General features: G+C 42.5%; 1 protein-coding gene across 7 annotated transcripts in view; it reads left to right on the forward strand.

The window, feature by feature from the left end:
• Nucleotides 1-27,139, forward strand: part of LOC147379218 (uncharacterized) — a 62,843-nt gene that overhangs the window by 13,734 nt on the left and 21,970 nt on the right. For 4 of the 7 annotated variants that reach the window (XR_015154321.1, XM_086373836.1, XM_086373926.1 and 1 more), the window contains 5 exons: nt 1,263-1,411; nt 4,393-4,533; nt 4,951-5,096; nt 11,251-11,343; nt 20,801-20,936. Coding sequence is in view for 6 of the 7 variants with exons in the window: in XM_086373836.1 (XP_086229962.1) it covers nt 1,263-1,411; nt 4,393-4,533; nt 4,951-5,096; nt 11,251-11,343; nt 20,801-20,936 (665 nt within the window). In the remaining variant the exon portion in view is untranslated. Of the gene's footprint in view, nt 1-1,262; nt 1,412-4,392; nt 4,534-4,950; nt 5,097-5,752; nt 6,723-11,250; nt 11,344-13,172; nt 14,558-20,800; nt 20,937-25,845; nt 26,820-27,139 lie in introns of those variants that run through there. The other 3 variants (XM_086374128.1, XM_086374213.1, XM_086374300.1) reach the window with 3 other exon arrangements.

Genomic DNA, 27,139 nt, shown 5'->3' on the forward strand with positions numbered 1-27,139 from the left:
CCGTGGTCTTGCCCACAGCAGGGCGGGTAACCCTGCAAACCACTGGTTGAGATCTTTAGGACCTGGTCCAGAGTTTATTTTGCACAGACCAACGTTAACATCAGCAGGGATGTGCCACATAGCCTCCTCTGTCAGAAATACAGCTTGAGAAATCTGATCCAGCACTCAAACTAGACTTTCTCTCATTAAAGAAGCCTCAGGCACCAGCTCTGTAGTTAAGATTGCAAGGGCTTTTTTATTCTCAACCAAGCTGTAATTTGGAATCCTGTCTCTGACCCACATGTCATTACCTCACAAAACCCTACATCCTCCAAACCCTACCAAAGTCACTTTCAGGCTTAAATTCTGTACTGAGGGAATCCTCAGGTCATGGTGATTCTAATTGCTAAAAAGGCAGCTTTCGTGTTTTTTAGCTTTAAATACTTTTTCCTATCAGGTTGGAATTTCACTGTCATTGGGATCCTTCGTTACAGCAAGAAATGACCTTGCCTTAGACTTGTGCTTATATTGTGCTACCGTGTATTTTCTCTCATCATAAAGCTTGATGTTTCCTGAACAATTCTTCAATGAGTCTTCATTTTATCTTTTATTTTAAATTTTTATTTATTTTGCCACGCCAAGCAGCTGTGGGATCTTAGTCCCCTAACCAGGGATCGAAACCTGGCCCTTGGCAGTGATAGCATGGAGTCCTAACCACTGGACAGCCAGGGAATTCCTAGTGAGTCTTCATTTTAAAGGGAAATTATTTTGTTTTTGTGCCACTTTCTCTTTGGGTAACTAGAAAGTTATCTTAGAGGCCAAAATGTTGAATAATTAACATAAGTGACTTTGAAGTAATTTATAAAAACACAGATCATATTCAACCATGCTGCTGCTGCTGCTGCTAAGTCACGTCAGTCATGTCTGACTCTGTGTGACCCCATAGACCGCAGCCCACCAGGCTCCCCCATCCCTGGGATTCTCCAGGCAAGAACACTGGAGTGGGTTGCCATTTCCTTCTCCAATGCATGAAAGTGAAATGTGAAAGTAAAGTTGCTCAGTTGTGTCCGACTCTTAGCGACCCCATGGACTGTAGCCTATGAGGCTCCTCCATCCATGGGATTTCCCAGGCAAGAGTACAGGAGTGGGGTGCCATTGCCTTCTCCAATATTCAACCATAGTAGTGTTTAAAAGTTAAATGAAGAATAAACTCGAATATAAAAAACCAAACACAGATCATGTTTGTTTTCATTGTGTCTGCACTTTTAACCTTGCATTCTCAGGCTTTGCTTCTAGAATCGAAGGGGCACACCCGCTGCCCGTTTACCACCCTGGAACTCATTGACTGCAAGATGGATCCATGGTCTCTGGGGAGGCTTGGGCAGGCTTTGCATCTCAGCAGTCTGCATGTTCTTGTCCTCGACTACTGCAGGTAAGGCTGGAATGCAGATCCTTCAAAGTTCCCCATGCCTACGCCCGCCCTCGCTGGCAGCTGGGGGAGGCAAAGGCAGGGGAGGGAAATATCCTAGTTCCTTGTGTCTAATCAAGTCATTGCTGCAAAGGACACCCTAAAACTTCCTTAGAGTTCATGTTCCTAGTAAATGTTAGGGTTCTCAAAAAGAGTCTCTAGTCATTTGTTTATTCTTTTAACAAACATTTGTCGAAGGCTAGTTTGTCCAAGGCATGGTGCTTGTTGCTAAGGAAGATATAAGTGTACTTAAGGCACTGCCACTGTCCAAGGGAGTCCTCAGTGTACAGAGGGAGGAGACACGCTCTTGATTATGTAAAGCACAAGGCGGAAAGTCTGAATATCACAAAAGTTGTTGATATACATTTTAGCAGTAGTTTGGATAAGGGGAATTGCAGTTCCATAGACATGGTCAGTGTTCACTAGGAAAGAAGGTGGGAGGAAAGGTATGGTGCCAGACAAGAGCAGAGCAAGTCCTTCAGAGGGCTGGGCTCCGAGTGGTCAAGGGAGGTCAAAGTCAATAATACTAATAATGACAATATTTGCTAATGGTTATTACTGCATGCCAAGCACAGGACGTGGATTTTCTCATTACAGTAGATATGTATCAATATATACCATTACATAGAGATGTATGATTATAATGATAGATATGTACCGTTTCTAACCCTTGACTATAGGTAAGGAAAAACTCAGGGGGATTAACTGGCTTGTTCAAGGCCATTTGGTTCTTAGGGATGGAGACTAGATGTGAATTCAGGTGTCTGATTCAGAGTCCACCTTTAATCAATGATACTAGACTGCTGGGGTCTTAATTTACAATCCATAAAAGATTTCAAACTGCTTATGTGATCTGGGGTCGGTCGTGCCACCTGTCTGATCTATGAGCTGATCTCTTCCACTTCCCAAGTCTATGATTCTGTGACTCTTGCCACGGAGCCAGGTGGTGCCCTGTACTCAAAAGGCCAGTGGGCTGTGAAGTCATGCCTGAGAAGTGGTAGCTCAGTGACACAAAGACCCCACTAAAGGACTGGGATCTTATTAGGGCCCTGGTGGTGACAGAGAACAAGTCCATCAGCACAAGCTGGGGAAAGTCAATATTCTGTGGAGATTCTCCGCGTTTCTGAAATGCTGGGAGGAGCCTTATGCTGTTACTTCAGTCATGTCTGACTCTGTGTGAACGTACAGACTGAAGCCTGCCAAGGCTTCTCTGTCCGTGGGATTCTCCAGGCAAGAATACTGGAGTGGGTTACCATGCCCTCCTCCAGGGGACCTTCCTGCCCAGGGATCAAACCTGCATCTCTTATGTCTGCTGCATTGTAGGCGGATTCTTTACCACTGAGCCACCAGGAGCCTTAGGGTCTCTTAATTCAGGGCAGCAGAAGGACAGGGTCCTTGGGACACCATGCAGTGATTCAGGAGCAGCCACAGAGCTCCCCAAATGGACCAAGTAGAACCAACCCCACTGCTAGGAGACCCTCTAGACTCCAGTTGCTGTGCTGGACCCAGAGACCTGCACTGCGGGGAAGAAAGAAGGAATTCCCGTCTTTAAGAAACAGCTTGTTTTAATTGTCAGTGGAAATACTGCTGCTGCTGACACCTAGAGCTGTCAGGGTTGGGTAGCTGGGAGTCTGCACTGAGACCTCAACATGGACAGATTGCAGGTCACTGCCCTCTGGGGACTGGAGCTCTGTCCTCAGCATTTTCCCTGATAGACTATGAAGTCCAGCAGGCAGGACGCCCCTCTTTCTCATACACAGCTGCATCCCCTCAGCCACTGTGGTCCTCAATAATTACTTGTTGAATACATTTATAAATTTTAAAGTTATTTCTGTCAGTACTGTTCACTTCATTTTTTAAATTTTTATTTATTTTATTCTTGGCTGTGCTAGGTCTTCGTTTCTTTTGTGAGGGCTTTCTCTAGTTGTGGAGAGCAGGGGCTACTCTTCATTGATGGGCATGGGCTTCTCATTACAGTGGCTGCAGAGCATGGGCTCTGGGCATGTGGGCTTCACTAGTTGTGGTACACAGGATTAGTTATTCTGTGGCATGTAGGATCTTTCTGGACCAGGGATCGAACCTGTGTCCCCTGCATTGGCAGGTGGATTCTTATCCACTGTGCCACCAGGGAGTATATATGAGTTTAGTCGTTCAGTCATGTCTGACTCTTTGTGATCCCATGGACTGTAGCCTGCCAGGCTCCTCTGTCCATGGGATACTCCAGGCAAGAATACTGGAGTGGGTCGCCATGCTCTCCACCAGGGGGTCTTCCCAGCCCAGGGATCCAACCCAGGTCTCCCGTGTTGCAGGCAGATTCTTAACCATCTGAGCCACCTGGGAAGTCCTGTGCCACCAGGCAAGTTCTCACTTTATTTTAAAGTTCAAGCCTTGACTTTGCAAATTCCCCAAACATGTTGCTGGGCCTCAGTTTCTTGACCTAATCCCTACCTACCCACAGAGGCTGTTGCTGGCATGAATGAGATGATGGGTGTGATTTCACTTTGAAACTCTAGGGATTGTGCAGATTAAGGCAAGAGGACCTCAGGGCCAAGGAGGGCTGAGAGGTTTAACTTTCCTGAACCTGCTGTGGACATGGCTTAAGAGGATTCTCCTTACAGAGTCCTGGTACCAGTGAGTCTTCCCAGACTACCAACTGGGCCACCTCTCTCACCTTCAGGATTCACAACTTGCTCTCCATCTGCTCCCTTGAATGGGTACTTCAAACAGGCCTCTGCTCTCTTTGCCCAGGAGGCAGACTCCGGGTCCCCTTTCCTCCACAGGCAGGCTGCCCGCCTCATTCATCCCAGCCGACCCCCACAGGCAGCCCTAGCCCTGGAAGCCTAAACTGAGGACCAGCAGAAGTACTGCTCACTGCCTTGGAAGTACTTAACATTAATAATCCAATGGGTAGCATAAATTTTAAAGTTCCTATCCTTTCTTTTTAGATTTACACATGAAGAAATTGAGAGTATTTTCTCAGGCCTGGAGAACAACCAAAGGCTTCAGAGCCTCAGTCTGCGCTACTGTGGTCTGGGGCCACAGAATGGACCGAGGCTGGGCTCCATCGTATGCCACAGTGCCATTCGGTGAGAGGGTCCCCTGCTCCCCGCCACCCCCGCCCCGTCACATCTTGGCACTGTTGCGTCTTGAGTTATATAAACACTTACTTACAGAGCCTGCTAACCCATGAGTTCTTAGATTTTTTATTACGTTTCTCATCATGTTTTCCTCCTCTAGTTATTTTGTTTCTCTTTTCTTAATTATAATAGAAAGATCCTTTAGTTATATTTGAGAATCAAGGGTGTTGTGCTAAATGCCTGTTTTGGCCGGCTGATGCAGTTACTAGGTCTATTTTTTATGACGTGGCCTATTATTATTTATTATGATTATTTATGTATTATTTTGTAACTAGGCCTATTATTTTATGAGTTGAAGACCTCAAATCTAAATTTGACAGAGGGGAAAAAATATCTAATGAACAGTGTATTTCGCCCCTTCCCCAGTGAGCTGCACCTCGGTGGCAATTACTTGCAATGTTCTGGAGCTCTGGGTCTCCTCAGACCCCTGGCAGAGTATGCAGAGATGCAGGGGAAAGACCAACTGGCCATTTCCTCACCAGACACTGGGAACCCCCCTCCGCTGCTCCAAGGTAAGCTGTGGGAAACTTGGTCCTAGGCTCATTCACTAAGTCGCTAAGTCGCTGCAGTCGTGTCCGACTCTGCCCGACCCCACAGGCGGCAGCCCACCAGGCTCCCCCGTCCCTGGGATTCTCCTAGGCTCATTGGGGCCGCCTAAAAGATGGAACCTTTGTTTTGCAATTAAAGGTGACCTTCCCAGTGATTCAAGGAGATTCTTCTTCCTGAGAATGTGTAGGGACAGAATAACAGGTCCCCAAAGATGTCTTTGTCCTAATCTTCAGATCCTGTGACTATCTTTGCTCACATGGCAAAAAGATCATTGTAAGAGGGAGGCAGGCAGTTAGAGTCAGAGAGAAGGAAGTATTAGAATAGAAGGAGAGGTTGGAGTGACGTGAGGTAGTGTTCATAAGCCATGGTGGCCTGTAGGAGCTAGAAGGGACAAGGAAACAAGTTCTTTTCAGAGCCTCCAAAAGGAATGCGGGTCCACTGACACCTTGACTTTTGCCTATAGGAGCCCTTTTGGACTCTGACCCCCAGAGTTGTAAAATGATACACGTGTACTATTTTAAGCCACTAAGTTTGTGGTCTCTGTTACAACTGCTTTGGTTCCTGATAAGAGCTCTCTTCCTGGCCAGCTGATGGCCCCGCTCTTGCTTTGTCCTCACAGGGTCTTTCCTAGGTATGTGAAGGCAGACAGAGCAAGCTCTCTGGTTTCTGACAAGAACACTAATCTTGGGCTTCCTTGGTGGCCCAGTGGTTAAGAATCCACCTGCCAATGCGGGAGACATGGAAAGATTCCACATGCTGCAGGGCAACTGAGCCCACGAGCTGCAATTAGTGAAGCCTGTGTGCTCTAGAGGCTATGCTCCACAACAGGAAAAGCCACCACGACGAGAAGCCAAAGCATTGCAACTAGGGAGTAGCCCCCGCTCTCTGCAACTAGAGAAGACCTGTGCACAAACCAGTCCATGGAGTTCTCCAGGCCAGAATACTGGAGTGGGTAGCCTTTCCCTTCTCCAGGGGATCTTCCCAACCCAGGGATCAAGCGCAGGTCTTCCGCATTGCAGGCAGATTCTTTACCAGCTAAGCCATAAGGGAAGAACACTGAAGACCCAGCACAGCCAAAAATAAAGAGAGAGACCCCAGAGTTCCCTTACTGTTTCACCTTGTGGGATTATAGCAAGAAGACAGCCATCTGTGAACCAGGATGCAGGCTCTCACCAGACACTGAATCTGCTGGTACCTGGATCTTGGACTTCCCAGCCTCTTCTGGACTGTGAAGAATAATTATTGTTTATAAGCCACCCAGTCCACGGTGTTTTGTTATAACAGCCCAAACACATTAAGACAAAGAGTACACACAAACTTCCCAGTAGCAACGTTTGTGGGAATGTGGATGGTTTCTTAAAATGTCCAGATTCTCACCTTTCATAATGACCCAGTACCTGTGGTTGGTATCATTGGTCACAGTCATCATTCTACTTTGTGAAAGAAAGGCACACCTGTCCCCCATCAAGTATCTGAGCAGAGTATCTCCCCTAGGGTTCAGAAACAAAGAGATAGTTCAAAATATGAGTGTGTTTAAAAAAAAATGAATGACTCTAATAACTCAGAAATAAATCATGTTTTACAGGTCACATGGCTTCGAATTTTTGCTTTTAACAAAATTGAAGGAGGAATTAAGTTATAAATAGATCATTAAAAAATTTTTTTTTAATAAAAAAAATAAAATAAAATTCTGTGTTGCCATGATGATGCCTGGTTCCACCTGAACTTAACTTTTCTCAAACCTTGAACTAACCAGTGCATTTTTCTCATGGAAATGTTTTTCTTAAACTATGTTAATGAACTATGTATTTACCCTAGATTCTGTCTTTCTTTAAATTGGTTCCAGTTCCGGTTGGCCTAAGACTCAGAAATGACATTACAAACCAGTATGTTTTACTCATGCAAATGTTATCTTAAGCCATGTTAATGAGACTATGTCTTTGCTTGGAAAACTGCCTTTCTTCAAGATTCATGTCAATTGTTTTATGATCCAGGACAACTCACCTTGTGCCAATGTTATCTCAAAATGTATGTTGAGGTGAGGGGCCTGGTGCCAGTCTCTGAGTTTTGAGATATTTCCTTTCTCTAATTAGCAGCCTGCTAGTAGGTATATAACTTCCTACTAAAGACTAGTAGGAGGGTACTACTTCTGCCCCCTTTTGATGTCTATGTCGGAAGCTTTCTCTATCTCTTTTATACTTTAATAAAACTTTATTACACACACACACACACAAATTTTTTTTTAGTCAATCACTATATAGTTTTTAGCCCATAACTCAGGAGTTCAAGGGCTTCCCTGATGGCTCAGCAGGTAAAGAATTCCCCTGCAATGCAGGAGACACAGGGGACGCGGGTTCCATCCCTTGGTTGAGAAGATCACCTGGAGGAGGGAAATGGCAACCCACTCCAGTATGCTTGCCTGAAAAACCCTGTGGACAGAGGAGCCTGATGGGCTACAGTCCATGGGGTTGCAAAGAGTCAGAAATGACTGAGCGATTGGCACACACGCAGGAGTTCAAATAATTGAATAATACTGCTGTGATAAAACTCCTGGGATTTATTTGAATTTTAGATGCTGCTGCTAAGTCACTTTAGTCGTGTCTGACTCTGTGCGACCCCATAGACGGCAGCCCACCAGGCTCCCCCGTCCCTGGGATTCTCCAGGCAAGAACACTGGAGTGGGTTGCCATTTCCTTCAATGCATGAAAGTGAAAAGTGAAAGCGAAGTCGCTCAGTCGTGTCTGACTCTTTGCGACCCCATGGACTGCAGCCTACCAGGCTCCTCCATCCATGGGATTTTCCAGGCAAGACTACTGGAGTGGGGTGCCATTAATTAATTATAAGTGTGTTCCATGCAATGTTTGGGATACACTTAAAATGATTATTCTTTGTTTATCTGACATTTAAATTGAACTGGGTGTCCTGTCTTTGGAGGACAAGAGAGAGTAAATCTGCTGAAGCTATTATCCCATTCCCATCCATATGAATAAGATTTCTCAGCAGTTACGACTATAGCAATAAAAAAGAGAAAAAGCACTGATGCTGAAGTCTGCTTCATTTTAGCAGTGATATTTTTTAATAAATACATGAATTAATTATAAAAATAAATAAAACAGCACCATCCATCTCTTTGGGAGAGGTGGTCAATAAAATTTTATTTTTGTATTTAATTAGGATTTATCAAAATATATAAAATATATTGTATTCATCAATTGCATATGTCTAAACATTGAGTAATAACTACAGAAGACTTTTTAATACTTTAGAGGCTTATGATCACAACAAATTTTTAAAATTTAAATACTTGTAAGTGAAGCATTTTTTTTTACAGAGAAGTATTATAGGATGACCCATAAATGACTTTCAAATATAAAATTCTATAGAGTTATTAAAATGAAAATACTAGTAAAAACACAGGAAAAAAGGGAATCATGTAAAGTGATTCAGTTACATATACATATATAACTTTTTTCAGATTTTTTTCCCTTATAGGTCATTACAAAATATTTATTATAGTTTCCTGCACTATACAGGAGGTCCTTGTTGGTTATCTACTTTATATATAGCAGTGTGTATATCAGAGAAGGCAATGGCACCCCACTCCAGTACTCTTGCCTATAAAATCCCATGGATGGGGGAGCCTAGTAGGCTGCAGTCCATGGGATCGCTAAGAACTGGACATGACTGAGCGACTTCACTTTCACTTTTCCCTTTCATGCATTGGAGAAGGAAATGGCACCCCACTCCAGTGTTCTTGCCTGGAGAATCCCAGGGATGGGGGAGCCTGGTGGGCTGCCGTCTATGGGGTTGCACAGAGTCAGACACAACGGAAGCGACTTAGCAGCAGCAGCAGCAGCAGTGTGTATATGTCAATCCCAAACTCCTAATTTATCCCTCTCCTCACCCTAGATTTTATTTTTAAGTGTCAATATTTTCTATATGTTAGAATTTTCATCCTTTGAAATTTTAAAACTTATGATGAACAAGTGTAGATACCAAACTAAAAAGTTACAAGATTGTTTATAACTTTTCCATTTCCCTCTAGGATGTTATTGAAGGCAAAAATGTCTTGAGGCCAATGCTTCGTAAGGCCCAAATGTTTGATTTCCTTTTCTGCTCTGTGAGCTACTTGAGGCTCCTGGTAGCTTCTTGCCAGAGGTGGGCACAGAAGCTTTCTACTGCCGACCACCAAGGAGGCATGAATGCCTCACTATCCAATGACAAGTTTGCTTTCTTAATTACTTGTTATAATGTATAAAATGCAATTTTGGGAATAACGCTCCTTCTTTCCTTTATCATATGTATGTGTGTGTGTGTTTACCTGTGTCTTTCCTTACACACATGTTAGAGCATAAAACAAAGATCCCTGCCCTGAGGAGAGGGCTGGGAACACAGTGTGCTTGTGTACGTGTGTGTGTGTGAGCGGTGGGGGGAGTCAGACAACTTTTAAAAAGCATAACAAATATATACCAGCTATAGTTTACTATAAGATGATAACTGCTGTGGAAAAAAGGAAAAAACAATCAAGGTAAGTAAGTTTGGGAACCTGGGGAAGGAAAAAATGGTTGGGGTGTGATTTTGTTTTATTTTTATCCTCAAATACAAATAGCTTTATAGTTTGCTAATACACACACACACACACACACACACGGTCAGGTGCAAATATAGCAATACGGAAAATTCTTAGAAGTAGAATTATAGGGCCAAAAGGCATGTGAATTTAGTGACTTTATTTTTATCTTAGCATTTATTTATTTGGCTGTGTTGGGTCTTGGTTGCAGAACTCAGGATCTTTGTTGCGTGATCTTCATTGTGTCACATAGGCTTCAGAGTGCGTGGGCTCAGTAGTTGTAACACAGGAGCTTAGTTAACCCCTGGCATGTGGGATCTTAGTTTCCTCACCAGGAATCGAACCGGCATCACCTGCGTTGCAAGGCAGATTCTTAACCCCTGGACCACCAGGGAAGTCCCTAGAGTGACTTTAAATAGATGGTTGAGTATAGGCTTCCTTGAAGAGGTGGCATTTGTGCACAGACACAGGAGGGGAGGGATCGAGCCTGCAGATAAATGAGGAGTGTTCCAGGAACACCCCAAGGCCGGCACACAAGGAGCAGCAGGTGCCTGGGCAGTCCCGGGGCCAGGAGTCACGTGCCTTCCTTGTTAGCTAGGAAAGCACAGAGGAATCAGGACTGAGTTGGGACTTAGGTTTGAGAAGGACCACTCAGTCTGTGTGGCAAACAGACTCAGTGTGGGTGGGGGGCACAGAGACCTTCTGGGAGGCTGTTGTCACTCAGATGAGCAGTGGTGGTGAGAGGTGAGAGGGTTCCACCCAGGTGAGACGAGACGGCAGCAGAGGACGCTCTACATCTACACTGCTTCCTGGTCGATGGGATGTGGGGTGTGAGAGAGAGGGAAAGAAGGGTCCAGAGTGACCCTAGTGTGATAATATATCAGAATGTATACTTATTTATTTTATAACTTTACCTATTTATTTATTTTTGTTTTTGACTGTGCCAGGTCTCTGCTGCTGCATGTAGGCTTTCTCTAGTTGCAGCAAGCAGTGGTTACTCTCTAGTTGCAACAGTGGCTTCTCTTGAGAAGTTGTGGAGCTCTAGGGTGCTCAGGCTCAGTAGTTGTAATGCATGGGCTTAGTTTCTCCACGGCATGTGGAATCTTTCTGGACCAGGAATCGAACCTGTGTCCCTGGCTTTGGAAGGTGGATTCTTAACTACTGGGCCACTAGGGTTGTCTCCAATATATGTATTTAAATGTGCCAAAAATGTTTTCTTCTCTGCTACATTCTTACTAATTCCTGAGAATGGAGCCACTGGTATAGAGGGCAACTGTGGAACTGAAAGAAGGGTTTACACACGGCCCTCAGGTTGGTTCTTCAGGTGCTGCCTGGCTGCATGCTTTCTTCAAGCCTTTGAGGGGAGAAACATGAAAAAGACAAGACAGAAGTAAAGTCAGTGGGTCAGATAATTCTTTTTTATGAGAAATACCTCTGCCCAAAGTATACATAAAATGAAGGCAATAAATGATATTAGAGAGTGTCAAAAATCCATGCATGCAACTTTGAATTATTATTTTTTTAACCTTTTAATTTTTTTCATACAGCCAGACAGAGAGGAAGTTCACCTCTGAACCAGATTGCAGAGTCATCCAGGGCTGTAACAGTGAAACCTACCTCAGGGAAGAAGAGAAAAAAAGGTATTTTTGGTTATTTAAACTGTTCCTCTTACTTCATTCATCTTGTAAATCACTTCCTCCTTTCATAGCCTGTGTGTAATTACTAAAGTAATTACCCCAAACAGAGAGAAAAACTCAAGTGCAGAAAAAGACTCAGTGTCTGATGGCTTCATATAAACCTAGTACTGACCAGCTTAGCCATACCCACGGGAACTATAACCACAAGAGGAATATGACTCTGCCACATTCAACAAGTCCAAAAAAAAAAAAAAAATTACAGAAACACTCTGCAATAAACAGAAGGCCTGATAAATTCAGCTTGGAAACTCTTTTCCTCTGCTCATTCCTTAGAGGTAGAAATGGAGCACATACCTTGAGAAAACCACAATCCAAAAAGACACATGCACCCCAATGTTTATTGCAGCGCTATTTGCAATAGCCAGGACACGGAAGCAACCTAGATGTCCATCGACAGATGAATGGATAAAGAGGCTGTCGTACATATATACAATGGAATATTACTCAGCCATAAAAAGGAACAAATTTGAGTCAGTTGTAGTGAGGTGGATGAACCTAGAGCCTTTTATCCAGAGTGAAGTAAGTCAGAAAGAGAAAAGCAAATATTGTATATTAACACACACGCACACACACATGTATGTGGAATCTAGAAAAACAGTCTGCTGGACATGGCAGGGGAAGGCGTGGATAGCGCAAATTGAGAGTAGCATCGACATATATACACTGCCATGTGAAGGCTAGACAACTAGCAGGAAGCTGCTGATTAACACAGGGAGCCCAGCCTGGCACTCTGTGACGACCTAGAGGGATGGGATGAGGGGAGGAGGGAGACTCAAGAGAGAGGGAACGTATGTAAAATCATGACTGATTTGAATTGCTGCACATCAGAGACCATCACAACATTGTAAAGCAATTATGCTCCAGTTAAAAAAAGGTAGAAACAGGGTAATTTAGAGGGAATTTTAAGAAGTCACCAGCTCCATAACCTCTGAGCAAGATTAAACTAAGAGAGAAGCTGTCCAAGTATTAAAGGTTTGCACTAAATGGTAGGGAACCAGGATTCCATTCCCAGTACTCGCCCTGATGGTCTCAGCCTCCTGTTTTGCAAGTCAAGGACTTGTGCTCACAGCTTCCTAAATTCCACTCTAGCTTTAACATTTTGAAGTTACGAAGAGACAGCACAAGATGATTGATCACTGGATGTGTCATGAGCAGTCTTTGGGAAATTCCTCGTGGAAGCTAGCCTAATTTTCTGTTATTCTGTTTTAGTCCACTTTTTTTTTGTTTTGTAATTTGTGGTCGTAGGCCCTTATAATGAAGCTTTTCACCCTTTGGCTTTCTCATCCCCAATTTTAATCTGTTCTTACGTGGTCTTTTTTCTGTCCTTGAATTATTCTTGTTTCTTTTCTGTGAAATCTCACTGAATTTGAAAAAAATATAATTTAGTGATCTAAAAAAGCCAGATGAAAAGGTAAAGTGAGAACATTTATCAGGCCCTGGCTGTTGTCTGATGTGAATAGTCTTTCTGCTGAATAGTGACTCAACAGTCCTATCCCCTCAGACGTCATCCAGCCCAGTGTAAGGACTGTCCTCTGTACGGCAACCTGGCTTGGACACACTGATCCTCCTCATCCCCAGAGGAACCCCAGCCAACTCCTCTGAGAGCATTTTTGGTTGAAAATATTCCCAAATGGCAACTGTCTAAAACAAACGATAACCTAGTATGGTGCTCCTCCTCCTCCTCTTCCTCCTTCCTCTTCCCCCCTTTAGTAGATTTTCCAAAATCCACTAGCACTATTTTAAAAAAATTTTTTAATTAAAAAACAATGCAGGACTTCCCTGGCAGCTCACAGGGGGTAAAGAATCCACCTGCCGATACAGGAGACATGGGTTCAATCCCTGATGCAGGAAGATCCCATATTCGGAGAAAGAACTAAACCTGTGCACCACAGCTACTGAGCCTGTGCTTTGGAGCCCGGGAACCACAACTGAAGCCCTCGCGTTCTATGGCCCGTGCTCAGCGACAAGAGAAGCTCCGGCAATGAGAAGCCCACGCGCTGAAACTAGGGAGTAGCCCCCGCTCACCACAACTAGAGAAAAGTCCATACAGCAGGGATGAAGACTCAGCACAGACATAAATAAATACATTTTAAAAATTAAAAAAAAAAAAAAAAGGCAATGCAAGCCACAAGCCTATAATCTTAGCTGGAACAAGAGTACATGGGAGGGTAGACATGGCAAGAGGGGTGGGTCACATTAAGGAGGATTGCATGCCAGGCCAAAAGTTTGGACTTAATCCAATAGACAATGGGAGCATTAAAGTCTTTTGTCTCCCAAGGAATTCTGTGCCTGGAATCAATAGAAACCACTTTGTATCTAATATTTATTTACTTTGTAGCCTCTTGTCAAAGTAGAGCATTTTCATGCTATCCAGACTTCACAAAGCAAATTAAAAAATAGCTTCCTATACTGGATAGTTACTTTCACAGTCATAAGGTGTTTATTTGTCTGAGGACAAGGTTGGTCTTTGGTAGAAGAGTTCTACATGTTTCAAAATAAGAGTCAGATAGAGCTGATTTACATCAACCTCCTGGGTGAGAAGTCCACATGGTTTCCATTTGGTCCCAATTGGAAACAGCCAAACTATTTTTATGCTCGCCCCTTTGTGGACAAGAGGCTTTTGGTCTGCTGCTTGGAAAGTTGAACTCTACTATACCCCTATTCAGAAGCCTGACACCCTTTCTATTCCTTCCAAATGAATTACAGAAACTTGACAACATCAGCACTCACGTGGGTGAGGTCTGGCTTGGCCTACCCTAGTCACACGCTTGTCAGGTCCATAAGGAGCCAGAGGATGGATGAACACTGAAAATCACTGAGAGGTCATCAGAAATAGTCATCTGCAGATAAGACAGCTCCCTGTGCCCCATTCAGCTTGACTTGTCATGTCACCTCAAGGCCCTCAAAGTTCAGAAGACCCAGCAAGGACTTAGGAGTGCTCTGTCCCCTGGGTCTGCTCCATTTCCCAGCCCAAGCCCCACACCATAGTTTCCAGGATTGTCCTAACTCTCAAGGATTTAGAACTGGGAGCCCCAAACATATGGCTTAGATGTGTTCAGGGAGCAAAATCTGACACATGCTCAGTCCCCAAGCTTGTATGTGCTTTCAATTGTATCCAATTCTTTGCACCCCTGTGGACTGAAGCCTACCAGGCTCCTCTATCCATGAAATTTTCCAGGCAAGAATACTGGAGTAGGTTGCCATTTTCTATTCCAGAACAGACCCTTGCTACAGTACTAAAGTCACTCAGGTGGCAAATTCACTTCCCCAAATAAACTATTCGTGTTTATATCATTGCCACAGACCATAGGAATGCTAGTGGCTTTAAGGAATGCAAGGGTCAAGTTCAAAAGTCAAGATGTAATCTTCAAAACAGCTTTATTAGTTCCAAGTCAGGAAATTACTGGTTATAATCCAGAAATTGTTTTACTCAAGATTTTATCCTGAGTGATAGCTAGACAATGGAATCTTTGTGGACAGGTTCCAAGGTCCAAGGTGTGAATCACCCAACACTAATTACACTTTGCTTCCTTAAGTCCTGCAATCAATAGGATTTATATTCTGGCTGATAAACCTCTGGTAATCACACAGAAAATCGCACATGCTCCTTGTTGATGGAAATAAGCTGTTTTAATAAGTTTAAAAAGACAAAAGCCAACTTCAAGAAGAAGGTCCTACCGGGACCTGGCATCCACAGATGAACACTGAGTAATGGTTCGCATTCTGATGCCCACCGGAATGAGTGATACCCATCTGTTGGTCTCAGAAGAGGCTAGATGGGAATTTCTGGCTCCATAAAAATTTACACTTGATCTTTGGATGTGGGCTCATATGGGAAACAGCTCTCTCTGGAAGGAATGGGGCTTCCCAGGTGGGGCTAGTGGTAAAGAACCTGCCTGCCAATGCAGGAGGAGAAAGAGACACAGGTTTGATCCCTGGGTGGGGAAGATGCCCTGGAGGAGGGCATGGAAGCCCACTCTAGTATTCTTGCCTGGATAATTCCACAGACAGAGGAGCCTGGCAGGCTACAGTCCACAGGGTCACAAAGAATCGGACACAGCTGAAGCGATTTAGCACAGCACAGCACAGCAGCTGGAAGGAATGAGAAGAGGTTCATCAGCTGTGAAAGAGAGAGCATTCTAGGCAAAGGGAAGGGAAGTGAAGTGAAGTGGAGTCGAGTCGCTCAGTCGTGTCCGACTCTTTGCGACCCGTGTCCAACTCTTTGCGACCCCATGGACTGTAACCTACCAGGCTTCTCCATCCATGAGATTTTCCAGGCAAGAGTACTTGAGTGGGTTGCTATTTCCTTCTCCAAGGCAAAGGGAACCAGGTGAGAAAAGGCTCGGGGTGAAAGTGCCTGGAGTGTTCAGCATCTGGAAAATGTGACATTCACTGCAGAGTGATTATGGGGAGAGGGCTGGAGGCCAGTGGACACATATGGCCAAAAGCCACAAATGTTGTTAAGGAACAGGACTTTCTTCTGTGTGCAGAGGGGGAGCCATGATGCATTTGGAACAAGACAGTGACATAATAAGAGCTGGATTTTTAAAAAGAACCTCCAGCAGCTTTGCAGCACTTGTTTTAGAGATGGACATCAGGACAATGGGAGACTAGTTTAGAGGTTTTTACAGATCAGGCAAAAGAAGATAGAGGGCAGAACTGAGACTGCAGTGATGGAAATATAGAGTCTAGATGTATTTAGGAAGGAGAACTGACAGGACCTAGTGAGGGTGGTAAGAAAGGTCCTGAAATCAGGAATAGCTGGGGAATCTCAGAGATTAATTGAAGAGAAAATGGGAGGAAGCTCAAGGTAGGGCAAGTCTACATTGGATCTGTGGTATGGCTCCCTGGTGAGGCATGCAGTTGTCAGAAACATGTATCTGATCCTCAGGGAGGCACTGGCAGAAGTGGGGACATTTTATACCTGGAGGTTCTCCATCAGGTTGGGCCCATCCCAGGATTTCAATGACACACAATCCAGAAATGAAGCTGGAAAGTTAGGCAGTAATATTTGCTGTGCACTACATGACTCTGCAATCTTTATTCCACCGTGCTTCCCAGTCTTCACAGTGCATTTAGGATATGAGTGCATGTGTGTGTTCCAAGTCACTTCGGCTGTGTCTCTTTGCAACCCTGTGGACTGTAGCCCGCCAGGCTCCTCTGTCCATGGGATTCTCCAGGAAGAATACTGGAGTGGGTTGTCATGCCCTCCTCTAAGGGATCTTCCTGACCCAGGGATCGAATCTACGTCTCTATGTCTCCTCCATTGGCAGGCAGGTTCTTTACCACTAGTGCCACCTGGGAAGCCCAGGATATGAGTATTATGATCTATATGTCAGCAATGGGGACATTTAGGTTCAGAGAAGTTAAGTGGCTTTCTGGGGAGTCACGCAGCATTTTTCAGAGAGGTTTCACACCTGGAGATTCCTCTCATTTCAGTACACCATTCTGTCGCAGGCACAGCAGGCATTGCTATTCCACTACTAAGGTCTCTGAGACAGAGGAGGGTCAATTAAAGTGCTCATTGTTGGTGAGCTTGTTTTTGTTTAAAGAAGTGTAAGATTAGGTAAAACTAGGCTGGAGTGAATACAGCTGGGGTGGATCAAGTATTACCAGGAGCTGAGCATGGACTCACTCTTACTCCAAGAAATTTGTTTCCCATTCAAAGAAGAGAATTTGATTCTACTTGAAATTTAGTTAGGGTCTTGGAGCAGGAAGTCCCCTGACCTAAGGCAGCATTAGCCTTCCTACCCTCTAACAGGGCATGTGGGACTCCCTAGAGGTCTAAATTCTGGAGAGTGCCTTGGACTAGCACTTTCTAAACTGGTTATTTTTCATGGGCCCAGATGACATTATTACCTCTCTTACCAGTTGGAGTGAGATTTGGATTGTTTTATCCATGGGAATGCAAGCTGGACCAGGACAATAACAAGCTGGGGAGCCTCCTTCCTCTCCAGTTGCACACATTAATACCACGCTGGCTCAGTGCAGGATGATGACTGACTGAGACCATTTTGTTTCTTTCCTTGCAAAGCTGAGCAGCTGCACAGGAATTTGGCCTTTGGCCTTGGCCCCCTTGGCCTCATGCTTCCTCACTGCTGCTTTCTGGCATGCCAGGAGGGGGCAAACAGAAATGAGTGCCACCTGCAATCAGTATCCACATTGTTAATCATTCTGGGTAGTCAACTTCTCAAAGGCATTTGTATTTGTGAAGAGATGTCAAAAACAGAAAAATCATACTTTCTTCATGTTCATGAGTTGTGTGTCTCAAGGCATTATTAACTATACCAGGCTTGGAAATACAATGAATGGTGAGATAAAATTTTCTACAACATGATTACACTTATTCATTGATTCACTCATTTATTCAAGAAACAGTTATTAAATACCTATGGTGTGCCAGATGCTGTGCTAGGACATTGGCACTGTTATATTATTCATAATGGCTGTCATTAGCTATCATTCTCATACCCTGAATGTAAGGACAAATGAGGGGTGGACCAGTTAGGCTTATCTTCAGTAAAACTAAAGGATAGGCTAGTTGTCATCCCTCCAACTATGTCTTGAAGGAAAATAAATCCTATTTCCTTTAGTAACTCAGCAGATTACATTTATATCCAAATAAACCAATTGGATCTTTTCTAAAAGCATGCTTTTATTTTTAAATTGGCAAGCTAGAATGATCCAATGTCCAGATTTGTCATGTTTCCCTAAGAAGTCAGTTATCTTTCATGACTTGAAAACATACCCTGAGTTATCATCCACTCTCGTCTCTTCTTCGCTCATCCCACACACCAGGTAATGTACTCCCTCAGCTTCATGAGGGCAGGAAGTTCTGTCTCTTTTGCTCCCTGTTAAATTCCCAGCAGCTAGAACTGTGGCTGGCACATAATAAGAGCTCAAAAATATTTGTTGAATGCTGAATGAATTCAAGAACAGAAGAGTCCCATCCAGCCCTGGGGTTAGATTCTCAAGTCAGTACCTCAGGCAAAATTAGTGTGAGCTTTTTTTTTTTTTTCTGGATGCACAGCTTGTGGGATCTTAGTTCCTGACTAGGAATTGAACCCCAGGCCATGGCAATGAAAACACTGAGTCCTAACCACTAGAGTGCCAGGAAATTCCTTAAATAAGCCTTTAAAATCTCCCTTTTCATTTCTTCATTCCTTCTTTTTCTTTTGGTCAGGTGGCATGTGGGAATCTTAGTTTCCCCACCAGGATCCAACCCACACCCCCTGCATTGGAAGTGCAGAGTCTTAACCACCAGACCACCAGGAAAGTCCCTAAATGAGCCTTTATAATCCTTTGAATCGCCAACACAAGACAGTGTATAGATATATGTTATCTCTAAGTTCCATGCATTTTCTTCCTGACTTTGGAACAGGTCACTGGTGTTCAGTCAAGCCTCTCGTGAAGTAGTTGGCTGTGATTCTCAGGGTCAGTGCACACAAAGCATTTACCTACAAACTCTTGGAGGCCCCAGGGGAAGCGATCAGCTTCCTAACTGGAGATTTAGCTCTCTCATCTCACACTTATAAGTGGATAAACCAGCATTATATCCATAACTCTTTTCTCTTTCTCTATCTCCTTCCTGTTTTTTTTTCCTTTGCCAAACTCCTAAACTTATAAATCAAATGTGAATATGATACTGTGAATCAACTGCACTCCAATAAAAATTAAATACCCCCCCAAAATGTGAATTTTGTGAAAGCTGTATAGAATGAGGGTCAACCAGGCTCCAGGACCACTGAACTCAGGCAGGATGGTTCTTTCTTCAAATTTGTCCTTCTAGAACTCAAAAAATGTGATAACTTTGCAAGCTCTTTTAGAGGGCTGAATCCTTGTATTAAGTTGGTGCAAAAGTAATTGCAGTTTTGCATTATTGAAATTTGCCATTTCATATTGGAATACATTCTTAAATAAATGTGGTTATGTTCAGTTCAGTTCAGTCACTCAGTCATGTCCGACTCTTTGTGACCCCATGAATTGCAGCACGCCAGGCCTCCCTGTCCATCACTAACTCCTGGAGTTCACTCAGACTCACGTCCGTCAAGTTGGTGATGCCATCCAGCCATCTCATCCTCTGTCGTCCCCTTCTCCTCCTGCCCCCAATCCCTCCCAGCATCAGAGTCTTTTCCAATGAGTCAACTCTTTGCATGAGGTGGCCAAAGTACTGGAGTTTCAGCTTTAGCATCATTCCTTCCAAAGAACACCCAGGATTGATCTCCTTTAGAATGGACTGGTTGGATCTCCTTGCAATCCTAGGGACTCTCAAGAGTCTTCTCCAACACCACAGTTCAAAAGCATCAATTCTTCAGCGCTCAGCTTTCTTCACAGTTAAATAAGTGTTATACATCAGTTTAATGTGTATTTCTTTCTTTTTGTTTATTTGCCAATGACTTATTACTAGCTGTTCATTTTATATTTATTTTAGACTATGGAAATTATGTTAGACAAAAAGCAAATTTGAACAATTTTCTTATTCGAGTTCAAAATGAGTCATAAAGTAGCAGAGACAAGTCACAACATCAACAATGCATTTGGCTCAGGAACTGCTAACATACAGTATTCAAGAACTTTTGCAAAGGTGACGAGAGCCTTAAAGATGAGGAACATAGTGGCTGGCCGTTGGAAATTGACAGCGACCAACTGAGAGGACCATCGAAGCTGATCCTCTTACAACTACATGAGAAATTGTCAAAGAACTCAGCGTCACCCATTCTACAGTCATTCAGCATTTGAAGCAAATTTGAAAAGTGAAAAAGCTTGTTAAGTTGGTGCCTCATGAACTGACCACAAATCAAAAAGTCATCGTTTTGAAGAGTCATCACTTATTCTACACAATAATGAACCATTTCTCAATGGGATTGTGATGTGTGACAAAAAGTGGATTGTATACAACAATCAGCAATGACTACCTCAGTGGCTGGACCAAGAAGAAGCTCCAAAGCACTTGCCAAAACCAAACTTGCACCCAAAAAACAGTCATGGTCACTGTTTGGTGGTCTGCTGCCTGTCTGATCCACTGCTGCTGCTGCTAAGTCGCATCAGTCGTGTCCGACTTGGTGCGACCCCATAGATGGCAGCCCACCAGGCTCCCCCGTCCCTGGGATTCTCCAGGCAAGAACACTGGAGTGGGTTGCCATTTCCTTCTCCAATGCATGAAAGTGAAAAGTAAAAGTGAAGTCGCTCAGTTGTGTCTGACTCTTAGCAACCTCATGGACTGCAGCCTACCAGGCTCCTCTGTTCATGGGATTTTCCAGGCAAGAGTACTAAAGTGAGGTGCCATTGCCTTCTCCGACACAAGTTAGATCAGTATAATCTTAAAAATTAAAATCAATTAAGGTGGTGAAATGGGAGAACTATTGTCTAAAAATAATCAAATACTCTGGTCTTTCTACAGGAATCAAGAAAAAAATTAAAGATTTGATTGAAACTGGTCCTTGGTTAGTGAAGTTGTATTTAGCAGATAATGGTATAGATGGAAAGGGAAAAGAAGGAGAAAATGACTTGTTGGAATTAACTCAAATATTAACATGGTGAGTAGAAAACTAAAATGGTTTATTTGTTCACCTTCCAAAATGAGGTGCTTGGGTTAAATCATGGGGACAATCATTTAATTGCAGCTTGTGAGTCGTGCCAAGTGAGATTTTCAGCTGAGAGGAAAGCAGTGATCCATCTTGTCATTGGTACCTGATCTGTGGGAAGGCCTGAAATCATGAAAATGGCATGGCAGATAGTTGTATGTTAGCCCACAAATGGGTCTTAAAGACCTCATTAGAAGCCCCATTTTAAAAAATTGACAACTAAGGCAAGGCAAGAGGTATGACTTCCAGATTTTTCTTCCCTATGGTCAGGATATAATGTAAATCTAAGCAATGTGACGTGAGGAAGAAAGGCAGCCTACTCAAGAGTGAACACTCCTTTGTGTTTGATTACAAAATTGTCCCAATCTCCTTAAAAGGAGAAAGAGCTATTCTTGGAAGCTTCTAGAAAACAGAATATTTCCTTGCCGCTTTTATCTTCCCACCCTTGATTGTCTCCCTGTCCACTCTCCTGAAAATGCATGCCCAGTAGGCCAAGCCATAAGTGAGCATGGGTAGCCCTGTGAGAAAGCTTTCTGGATTGGCTCTTAGGACAGTTGTCCATCTTAGGACATCAGTAATTATAGCATCTTGGGGCAATCAAGGGCAATAGAGCATAGCCAAGATTTGGGGCTTGAGGGCTTGATTGAAGACTATTTTTAAAAAATAATTATTTGTATATTTATTTATTTTTGTCTGCAGTCGTTCTTCGTTGCTGTGCACAGGCTTCAATAGTTGTGATCTGCAGGCTCTGGAGCTCAGCCTCAGTGGTTGTGGCGCAGGGGTTTAGTTGCCCCATGGGATATTAGTTCCCAGACGAAGGATCCAACCCACATCCGCTGTGTTGGAAGGCTAATTCTTAACCACTGAATCACCAGGGAAGTCCCTATTTATAAAGTAATAAATTCCTTCTCTAATGTATTTCCTTATTCAGGAAGGATGAGATTTACAACTTGGATAACTTTGCTGGTATTTTTTATAGTAAATATATTAGTAAACTTAGTTTTGTTAACCCATAGTACAACACTAGATTTACTATATTCTAATGTATTATCCTTTTAGTATATTGCTAACATTTTGTTAAGCATTTTTGCATTGGACTTCCCTGGTGGTCCAGTGGTTAAGAATCAGGAGACAACAGGTTCAATCCCTCATCTGGGAAGATTCCATGTACTATGGGGCAGCTAAGCCCATGTGCCATAACTACTGCGCCCACACTCTAGAGCACGTACTCCACAAAAAGGGAAGCCACCATGATGAGAAGCCCTTATGCTTCAGCAGAGACTAGCCCCTGCTCACCACAACTAGGAAAAAGCCCATGCACAGCAATGAAAATATTTTTTTAATTAAAAAAAGAAAATAACTTTTGTGTCTATGTTCATGAAGAATGTTAGTCTATACTTCTCTTGTAATGTCTTCAGCTGGTATTGGGGATCAGGGTAATTCTGGCCTCACAGAATGAGTTAGGAAGTGTTTCCTCCTCTTCTACTTAATGAAATAAGTCGTGTAGAATTCACATTATTTCATCTCTAAATATTTGCTAAAATTCAATGATGAAGATATCTGGACTTAGAGTTTTCTTTATGGAAAGATATTTAAACTACAACTTCAATTTTTTAATCGACAGATGGCTGTTCTGGCTTTTTTTTTTTTTTTGAGTAAAACTGTGTCTTTTCAAGAAATTTGTTCATGTCATTTAACTTTTCAAATGTATTGGTATCAAGTTATTCATATATTTTCTTATAATCTTTTTCATGTGGGATCTGTAGTGATATCCCTTCTTCCATGTTTGAAATTCTTGATTTGTTTTCTCCTTTCCAATTAATCTGATTGGAAATTTGTCAGTTTTATTGATCTTTACAAAAAAACAACTTCTGGCTTTTTCTAATGTTAATCTTTATTCAATTTCCTTGATCTATTCTTTTTTATCATTTCTTTTATCCTGCTTACCTTGGGTATAATATGCTCTCCTCTCTTTCTAGTTTATTAAGGTAGAGGTTTAAGTTATTGACTTTAAACCTTTTAAATTCAAATATAAATATTTATATTAATGCTAAGTATACTCAATATGCCAGCAAATTTGGAAAACTCAGCAGTGGCCACAGGATTGGAAAAGGTCAGTTTTCATTCCAAACCCAAAGAAAGGCAAGCCAAAGAGTGCTCAAACTACTGCACAATTGCAGTCATCTGCATGCTAGCAAAGTAATGCTCAAAGTTCTCCAAGCCAGGCTTCAGCAATACGTGAACTGTAAACTTCCAGATGTTCAAGCTGGATTTAGAAAAGGCAGAGGAACCAAAGATCAAATTGCCAACATCTGCTGGATCATTGAAAAAGCAAGAAAGTTCTAGAAAAACATCTATTTCTGCTTTATTGACTATGCCAAAGCCTTTGACTGTGTGGATCACAATAAACTGTGGAAAATTCTGAAAGAGATGGAAATACCAGACCACCTGACCTGCCTCTTGAGAAATCTGTATGCAGGTCAGGAAGCAACAGTTACAACTAGATATGGAACAACAGATTGGTTCCAAATCGGGAAAGGAGTATGTCAAGGCTGTATATTGTCACCCTGCTTATTTAACTTATGTGCAGAGTACATCATGAGAAACACTGGGCTGGAAGAAGCGCAAGCTGGAATCAAGATTGCCAGGAGAAATATCAATAACCTCAGATACACAGATGACACCACCCTTATGGCAGAAAGTGAAGAAGAACTAAAGAGCCTCTTGATGAAAGTGAAAGAGAGTGAAAAAGTTGGCTTAAAGCTCAACATTCAGAAAACTAAGATCATGGCATCCAGTCCCATCACTTCATGGCAAATAGATGGGGAAACAGTGGAAACAGTGGCTGACTTTATTTTTTTGGGCTACAAAATCACTGCAGATAGTGACTGCAGCCATGAAATTAAAAGACACTTATTCCTTGGAAGGAAAGTTATGACCAACCTAGACAGCATATTAAAAAGCAAACATTACTTTGCCAACAATGGTCTATCTAGTCAAGGCTATGGTTTTTCCAGTAGTCATGTATGGATGTGAGAGTTGGACTATAAAGAAAGCTGAGCACCGAAAAATTGATGCTTTTGAACTGAGGTATTGGAGAAGACTCTTGAGAGTCCCTTGGACTGCAAGGAGATCCAACCAGTCCATCCTAAAGGAGACCAATCTTGGGTGTTCATTGGAAGAACTGATGTTGAAGCTGAAACTCCAATACTTTGGCCACCTGATGCGAAGAGCTGACTCATTTGAAAAGACCTTGATGCTGGGAAAGATTGAGGGCAGGAGGAGAAGGGGACGACGGAGGATGAGATGGTTGAATGGCATCACCAACTCAATGGACATGAGTTTGGGTAAACTCCAGGAGTTGGTGATGGACAGGGAGGTCTAGCATGCTGCGATTCATGGGGTCACAAAGAGTCGGACATGACTGAGTGACTGAAATGAACTGAACTGAACTGATGTATTCTTTTGTTGAATCCTACAAATTTTGATATATTGTATCTTTATTGTTATTCAACTCAAGCTGTTTTCTAATTGCCCTCTTGATTTCTTCTTTGACCTATGGATTATTAGAAGAGGGCTGTTTAGTTTTCACATATTTGTTAAATTTTCATATTTTTTTTGGTTGATTTCTAAGTAAATTCTGCTGTGGGTGGAAAACATACCAGTTTTATGACCCAACTGATCAAAATTTATGATCAATTTTGGTAAATCTTCCATGTGCACTTGAAAAGAATGTGTATTCTGCTATTATTGGAGGAAAATATTCCATAAATGTCAGTTAGGTCAAGCTGGTCAGCAGTGTTGCTCAAGTGTTGTAACATCTGCTATATCTTTACAAATTTTCTGTTAACTTGCTCTATCAATTATTGAGATAGAGATAATTGTAATTTTAAAAGTATCAATATATCATCAAATTTGGAAAGCTCGGCACTGGCCACAGGACTGAAAAAGGTCAGTTTTCATTCCAATCCCAAAGAAGGACAATGTCAAAGAATGTTCATACTACCATACAATTGTGCTCATTTCATATGCTAGCAAGGTTATGCTCAAAATCCTTCAAGCTAGGCTTGAGCAGTGTGTGAACCAAGAACTTCCAGATGTACAAGCTGGGTTTCAAAGTGGCAGAGGAATCAGAGATCAAATTGCCAACATTCCTTGGATCATTAAGAAAGCAAGGAAGTTCCAGAAAAAAAAACATCTACTTCTGCCTCAATTGACTGTGATAAGCCTTTGACTATGTGGATCACAACAAACTGGAGAATTCTTAAAGACATGGGAGTACCAGACCACCTTATCTGTCTTGTGAGAAACCTATATGTGGGTCAAGAAGGAACAGTTAGAACTGGACATGACGGAGAAGGTGATGGCACCCCACTCCAGTACTCTTGCCTGGAAAATCCCATGGACGGAGGAGCCTGGTAGGCTGCAGTCCACGGGGTCGCTAAGAGTCGGACACGACTGAGCGACTTCCCTTTCACTTTTCACTTTCCTGCATTGGAGAAGGAAATGGCAACCCACTCCAGTGTTCTTGCCTGGAGAATCCCAGGGACGGTGGAGCCTGGTGGGCTGCCGTCTATGGGGTCACACAGAGTCGGACACGACTGAAGTGACTTAGTAGCAGCAGTGTTTATATGTTAATCTCAAACTCCTAATTTATCCCTTTCTCCACTTCCCTGTTTGGTAAACATAGGTTTATTTTCTATGTCTGTAAGTCTATTTCTGTTTTGTAAATAAATTTACTTGTATCATTTTTCTTAAAAAAAAAAAAAGAACTGGACATGAAACAACTTACTGGTTTAAAATGGGAAAGGAGTACAACAAGGTTGTATAATGTCACCTTGTTCATTTAACTTATTTGCAGAGAACATCATGCAAAATACCAGGCTGGATGAATCACAAGGTGGAATCAAGATTACTGTAAGAAATATCAACAATCTTAGATATGCAGATGATACACTTTAATGGTAGAAAGTGAAGAGGAACTGAAGAGCCTCTTGATGAGGCTGAAAGAGGACAGTGAAAAAGATGGCTTGAAACTCAACATTAATAAAAGCTAAGATTTGGTCATCTGGTCCCATCACTTTATGGCAAACAGAAGGGAGAAAAGTGGAAACAGTGAGATTTTTTTCTCTTGGGCTCCAAAATCACTGCAGACAGTGACTACAGCCACAAAGTTAAAAGACACTTGTTCCTTGAAAGGAAAGCTGTGACAAACCTAGACAGCATATTAAAAAGCAGAGACATCACTTTGCCAACAAAGGTCCATATAGTTAAAGCCATGGTTTTTCCAGTAGTTATGTATGGATGTATGAGCTGGATCATGAAGGCTGAGTGCCAAAGAATTGATGCTTTCGAATTGTGGTGCTGGAGGACTCTTAAGAGTCCCTTGGACTTCAAGGAGGTCAGACCAGTCAATCCTCTAGGAAATCAACCCTGAATATTCATTGGAAAGACTGATGCTGAAGTTCCAGTACTTTGGCCACCCGATACAAAGAGCTGATTCATTGGAAAAGCCCCTGATGCTGGGAAACATTGAAGGCAAAAGGAGACTAGAACAGCAGAGGATAAGATGGTTAGATAGCATCACTTACTCAATGAACATGAATTTGGGCAAACTCCAGGAGATAGCGGAGGACAGAGGAGCCTGGCATGCTGCAGTCTATGAGATTGCAAAGAGTCGGACATGACTTAGAGACTGAACAACAACAACAAATATCTCCTTGCAGTTTAATCAATTTTACTGCATGTATTTTGAAGCACTGTTATTAGCTGCATGAACTTTTAGGGTTCTTAAGTCTCTTGCAGAATTGACCCTTATTATCATTATGAAATCCCTAGTAATATTTTTCTCTTATCTCTGGTCTTATTCCCATCTCTGAAATCTAACTTGACTAATATTAATATATCCACTCCAATCTTCTTTAGATTGATATTAGCATGATATATCTGTCTCTGTCGTTTTACTTTTAGCCTATCTATATTTTTTTATCTAAATTCTTATAAACAGCAGATAGTTGAGATCTTATTTTTTTAAAAACCTATTTGGACAATCTTTGTCTTTTAACTGTTTTTTATCTAGACAGCTATATTTAATATGATTATCAATATGACTGGATTTTAACATACCATCATGTTATTTGTTTTCTTTGTCGTAT

Source organism: Bos grunniens, chromosome 1, assembly GCF_055505025.1.
Source record: "Bos grunniens cultivar Pamir isolate PY7600 chromosome 1, Bosgru_T2T1.0, whole genome shotgun sequence".
Lineage (NCBI taxonomy): Eukaryota > Metazoa > Chordata > Mammalia > Artiodactyla > Bovidae > Bos > Bos grunniens.